Source organism: Ictalurus punctatus, chromosome 15, assembly GCF_001660625.3.
Source record: "Ictalurus punctatus breed USDA103 chromosome 15, Coco_2.0, whole genome shotgun sequence".
In the NCBI taxonomy this organism is placed as follows: domain Eukaryota; kingdom Metazoa; phylum Chordata; class Actinopteri; order Siluriformes; family Ictaluridae; genus Ictalurus; species Ictalurus punctatus.
Genome location: NC_030430.2, coordinates 7573871 through 7580558, shown reverse-complemented (window position 1 = coordinate 7580558; position 6688 = coordinate 7573871). Strand labels below are relative to the sequence as shown.

At 35.7% G+C, this 6688-nt stretch overlaps 1 protein-coding gene across 1 annotated transcript; it reads right to left on the bottom strand.

Moving 5' to 3' along the window:
- Nucleotides 1-1445: 1445 nt before the first annotated feature.
- Nucleotides 1446-6646, bottom strand: LOC108276114 (urokinase plasminogen activator surface receptor). Its single transcript, XM_017487507.3, has 6 exons — nt 6528-6646; nt 3891-4150; nt 2898-3002; nt 2666-2809; nt 2405-2512; nt 1446-2074 (listed from the first exon to the last, which is right to left on the bottom strand). The coding sequence occupies exons 2-6, from the start codon at nt 4057-4059 to the stop codon at nt 1857-1859; spliced, it is 744 nt and encodes a 247-aa protein (XP_017342996.1). The 5' UTR covers nt 4060-4150; nt 6528-6646; the 3' UTR covers nt 1446-1856.
- Nucleotides 6647-6688: the final 42 nt, after the last annotated feature.

The following is a 6688-nucleotide window of genomic DNA, read 5'->3' as shown; positions in this document are numbered from 1 at the left end:
AATATGAAGAACAATGTAAATTTTTATGAGAGCTTTTTATCACCTGCTACTGCAGATAATGGGCTAATATACCGCTACTGATACTAACGTGGTGACAAATTGTTATATAAGTTTGTCTGTCTGTGTGTGTGTGTGTGTGTGTGTGTGTGTGTGTGTGTGTGTGTGTGTGTGTGTGTGTGTGTGTGTGTGTGTGTGTGTGTGTGTGTGCGTGTGTGTTAAATGAGAATTTATTTGGACAAACACAACGATTAATGCAGTTATGAGTCAACAAAATTTATTGACAGAACTTTGTTATAAATGGCAGTACAGTGAAGTACGAAAAGAGAATCATTTCATCTTTATTGTGTATCTTTATTGTGTAACCTTGTAGTAGCTAAAGCTCTAAGTGAGATTTTTCCTCAGAGGTCAGTAGAAGAGGATGGAGGAGAGCAGAGGGATAAACATGTGGAGGAAACTCAGTGTGAAGGTCTCAGCACCGTCCCCTGACAACACTTCACGTTTTCAATAGTAGCTCCCGGTAAAAAACGATTGAGCCGCGGAACAGAGCTGTTGTGCTGCACAATATTTCAAAGTAAATTTCTTGTCAAGCAAAGTAGCTGAGAGAGAGAGAGAGAGAGAGAGAGAGAGAGAGAGGGAGAAAGAGAGAGAGAGAGAGAGAGAGAGAGAGAGAGAGAGAGAGAGAGAGAGAGAGAGAGAGAGAGCAATTGGTCTCATTAATAGTTTCTGAAACCTGGATACATATTACATAAACATTGTGTGTAGACTATTTGGCTCATTTATTAGTAATGACGCATAATGCTTAATCATTTGTTTCCAATAGTTAATATCATAGTTCATGATTTGTTCTTACACAGGTGATAGATTATTAAGAATCCATAATTTAAAGTGTTACTCGGAATATTTTTTATAAATGCATAGATTTGTATTACTCACCTTAGGCAGTGAGGCAGTAATCAAAACCTGAGGGACAGGTCACCTCGACATATTTTTCACAGCCAGAAGGACTACAGGCGTAACAACTCAGTTGTCCAGCATCAGCTAAACGAGGGAATGTTTTTTTTTTCGCCAAAAAATAAATAAATAAATATTTTTTCTGCTCTCAGTTCATTCACTGTGGAAAATGCTGTTCTTTGTATTAACATCATGGAAATGTGATTCAAAGTCTTTTTCTTTCACCTATTTGTGTTTGTATCATATAATTAATAGAGGCTTAACTGATGTAACTATTATTTCACACATTTCACACATTTCACATGCGATCATGTTTTTGGCGTGCGATTAAAACAGTGTGAGCATTGTGTGAGTACTGGATGTGACCACATGAGAAAAACATGAACATTTCAACACATTATGTCCTAAAACTGGACATAATATGTTCAGAACGCATGGAAATACCATTTCAAAACCACACGTCCTACATGTGAAACATGAACATGGAAACACTCGACATTTTAATGCAATTTTAATACCATTACACCATATCATGATTTACATTCCCAGCAATTTCTGGTGTAACACCTCAACATCTCTTGCAGTTCAGACAAAATAAATTATTCTTTTATACGTTATTGTAGGTGGAGGAAAAAGTGTGTGACAGATAACTGATAAGGTAAGGTCAATGTATGTCCACGAGATTGTAGTGAAACTTTTCAGTTTCAGTAAGTGCTTTACAGATGTCAGGGTCACGCTGGATCTGGAGCATGTCCCAGGAACGTCGTGTGTGAGGTGGGAATACATCCTGGTTGGGACGCCAGTGTATTATCAACGTTGATTAAAATAATAATTAGTGTTATCATTAAATTTAACAGCGAGAGAGGACAGAAATGTAGACTGAGAGATCTGACTTGACCTCAAGCTCAGTAGAGGAGGAAAGAGGAAAGCAGGAAGAGCAACACGAGGAAGAAACTCAGTGTAGCACTCGCAGCACTGTTACAGAGGTTCCCCTTACAGCACTTCCAAGTCACCTGTCTGTTGGTGATAATCATTCTGGTTAAAGCCAGGCCAGATGGAGAAAAATCACACAGGATTTTACTTGCACATCCTTTTATATTGAGCTCGTGGCCAGTGAGAGCATCTGAAAGAAAAAATGTGGAATCATTTTCAAATATTTCACTTTCAATTCAGTTGCCAGTTAGGGATTAATAGTGATGTTGCCCACATTGATATTCAGACAGTTGTGCAGGAGTTAGGTTCTTAGGCAGAGTTTATGTAAAACACATGCATGTCTTAGTTAGACATGACTGATGTAGTTTGGTCTCATTTAGTCTGATGCCATTTGAGGTCATTTTTGAGTATATACACACACTTTATGTGTATGTGACCAAAGGTTTAGGAACACCTGACCTTGTGTTTGTTGAAAATCCCATTTCAGATTTAGTTCCCCCTTTGCTGTAAACAATTTTACCTATGTAAGTGATGCAGTGATCTTCAAGTCCCTCACACTGCAGATTTCCTAAGCAGTTGTCTCCAACACAGAAGTAACACTTTTTCCCATTGGGACGCAGGTCTACAGCTTAACAGGTAAAGAAGTAAAAATAAATAAATTAACCGCATTAGCATCCTGATTGCAAATTCCAAATGTTCGGTCTCATTTTGTATTGTTGCAGGTTGAAATAATATTAAAGAATGTGAATGTGTAAAAATGTGCAAAAATCTCTGGTTCTACCTGGAAAAGGTCCACTGTTGCAGAGATCGGAATTGCAGCATTCCTGGCTAATGGCCAGTTTGGCATATCCCAGGTTCACACTATAGTTTATGCATTCCCCACTATCAGCACATGACTTAAAGCCATATTCACTCTTCATGCCATCTAAAGAATACAAGAAATGATTTAGTAGAGAAATGTATTTCAGAGAGCATCTCACCAAATTTATTTCATACCGAATGGGCTTTCTTACTCTCATATGACATGACGTAGTTGACAGAACATGCGTGTGAGCAGTTCATAGTGTTTGAGTTAGTTTCACAATCATGGGAGCAATGATAACACTTCAGTGTCAGAGCTGGAATGTGATGAGAATAAATTCGGTTACAAACAACAAAAAGAGAGAGATTGAAAACCATAAATCCAACAGTCTATGAATTAGTACATTTATCCACATCTACTGACATTCAAATAACTTCAGATTTCAAAACCCTGCACTGAAAATCAAACTACGGTTTCAATAAGGAATAAAACACTCTGTCTCATATCGTTATGGAAAAATCATTTGTGGAGCGATGTGATGAAGATGAATTACTCTTACGACAACAAAAAAAAAGTTGATTAGTTTCCCATAGTAGGATGTCCTGAAGTGTCTTATTCCTCTTATACAACAGCAATTTGACAACAATTAAGATTTTTATTGATTAAAGAAAATCCACAAAGCTAATTATTTCCTGTCATTACACAAAGCGTAAACTGCTCGGACATGAAGATGTTGGAAATCCTAAAGCTACAGCTCTACATCTGACTGTTTCACAGCACTGAGACTGGAGACTCCTTCTATAAATGTAGCATTAATTTCACCATATTACGATTATGCACGTTATTCCTTGTTAATTAACAACACATTTTTTTTTTAATCTAGTTATGTTAAATCTCAGATTATCTGGAGCATCTGCCAAACAAGTCCCTGAGAACAAGCTGTTACTATAGAAACATATACTATTTAATGTATTAGACCGAGCGCATTGATATAAACCTGCGATTTGCAGCTGCGCTACTGTCAGAACTGCTGTTATAGAAAAAGAATCAACACCTTCTGACCAATCAGAATCCAGAATCTCCCAGCACTGTGGTATAATTAATAATACTATGTGTTAAGAGAATACTTCAATAATATATGTAAATGTTACACATTACACAAAGTCTTAAGTACTTATTAAATATTTAAAGAAATATCCCATACCTCTGGAGAAAGACAGGCAGATGATTACGGAAGTGAGCTGCCACATCATCGTTCGTGAGAAACCGTCGTTGTGGTAAAAAGCTGTCATTTGGATCATATATGAGTCTGATCTAAGGGGTGTAGCTCTTAGAGACAATTCAGATGATCTGAGTAAGCAGCATTTAGGCATGGTTGTGAAATGAACAGCTTGGCCTCGTAGCACACATCAAAGAAATGAAGCTGATAAAGTGATTTTACTGCTCGCTTCTGCATCTGTATACCTACAATAAAAGTTTATAAAAGTTTATTATTATTACACACATACACACACGCTTAAAGACAGATAAACAGGACAAAGTCTGGTTAGGGACCAAATATGTGGAAATGTATAACATGTTGAATGAAAAAATATTTCCCTGCTAAAAAGAAGAACATCTATTTACGTCTATATATAAAGTCTATTTTTAGGACATTCACCAGTACACAACATGACAGTGCCAAATAATCTTCTTGAAACATCAACCTTAATTATACTACATCTGTAATGTTATAATAAGCATTGTAAGATCTGATTTCATTTCAATTCATTCCACATCCAACTTCACCACGTGGGTTAAGTAACATTACTTTAAAAACGCCTGACTTTACAAATTGAAACAGAAGAGAATGTTATCATCTCATCATAATACTAATGTAAAAGCCATTTTTTCATATTCATAGATTATTTATATTTATTATTCATATTCATATTCATAGATATCTCATTGTGTGCCACTCTTGTGAATTCGCTCTGAAATTACGCTGGACTTTCTCTCCAGTGCTGTTGCTGAGAAACCTCCACATAATGTTATGACAATGCAACAGTGTTATGGTAACTCTCTCTCTTATCTGGTTTATCCAAAGACGTGAGTAGATAAGCAGGTCGTTATGTCCTTGTCTTAAACGCATTTATCGGCTTATTTTTTATTTATATTTTGAATAAAAGTTTACATAAATCTTCCATTTCTTAGTGAATAAGTCATTCCATCTCAAGTGGTCCAATGCAAGTTGATCGACTGTTTTTAATTTGTCTAATTTTCCAAAACTGAAACCTCAGTTTCTCGGCTCCGGATGGTTCTAGTGCCTTGGAACAAAAGTTGTTCTCTGGAGCATGTTACAGGGTACGTGTACATATATAAACATTTTGCTCATTCGTGTTTCTTAGACTTAGAATTTAAGTCCAATCGTAATGCTCAAGATTGCTCACAGTTCCACATTTAGGGTCATAGTGGGAAGGGTACGAGTCTCAGTCTTAATTTTTTAGGGGGGTAGCTAGACTAGTCTAGTGTGCATGCAGAACATTTCAGGTTTAAGACTTCTCTTATTTATTATTTATTTTTAATGGGAATGAGAAAGTGCAATTTAAAAAAAAAAATTCCCTCACTTTCGGGTTGAATATCTCTGGTGAAGGACCAGATACGAACCTGAAATTTTTTACAGAAATAAGTCCTCTATAGTAGCATTCTGCTGTAAAAATTTTGAGGTTCAGATTAGAGCTAAACTCTGCAGGACAGTGGACCTCAAGGGCCAGATTTGAAGAACCAGCCTGATCGATCATATTGATACAGGTGTAAAGTTGGTATGCATTAATCGATTTGATCTAAATATGGAAGTGCAGCGTTTAGGTAGGTGTTTTACCATTGAACAGCATCATAAACAAAGCTGTGGTGTTGTTTCTCCTGTGATAAAAGCAACAAGTGTAGTCACTTGAAATGTTCTACATGCACACTATACTTACCCAGGCACCAACTAAAAAAAATTAAGACTGAGGCTCTAACCCTTTATATATAATGCTCAACCCCATTATATATAAACTGACCCTAAAAGTGGAACTGTGACCAATCTTGATCGTTACTATTGGATTTAAGTTCTAAGTCCTAGGAACAAGAATGTGCAAAATGTTTATATATGTACTAGAACACATGTACCTTGTAATGTGTTCTAGAGACCAGTTTTAATCAGAGGATAATGAATTCTCAAGAAATCTCCTTAACTTTCCTTAATTTTTCAAAAGGAAAGAAAGCGTGACAAATGAATTAGTGTAATGTCGAATTAGGCCCGCAAGAGGGCAGTGAAATTTCACAAGAAATTCCACCAGATCAGTGCAGTTTAATTAAATACAGACAGGTCAAAAAATTAAATAAAAATCTTGAAAAATGTCCGAAGAAAATAAAAGACTTGTTTCTCAAAAAAAAAAAAAAAAATATATATATATATATATATATATATATATATATATATATATATATATATATATATATATATATATATATATATATATATATAATCGCCCTTAATTCTACTAAAGAACAGAGAGAGAAAAAAGGGAGAAAGCGTTTAACAATTAAATTAGTGTAATGTCAACTTATGTCCACAAGAGAGCAGTAAAGTTCCACAAGATTGCCTGTGAGACAGCTGAGTATACTTTAATTGTATACATGAAAAGAAAAGACGAAGGATGTGGCTGGAGGAAACTGCATATATTTAAATATGCTGACGTTTACTGTCCTGTGATTGGCTCCCGACTAGCACGTGACCCGGCTCAGCAACAGTTTATTTAACTGCTGTTGTAATAAAAAGCTATAATTGAATACACATAAAATAATGTAACATATTCACCATTCCTGCGTGTAACTCTTCTAATTGTATTCTGATTCTGAGTTTGATTTATATTCACTGCAGTTACAGAGTCTTTCAGACTGTGTGTGTATGTGTGTGTGTTTGTTTGTTTATTTGTTTGTTTTCTTTCTTTCTTTGTCTCCCACGGATTCACTAGTTGG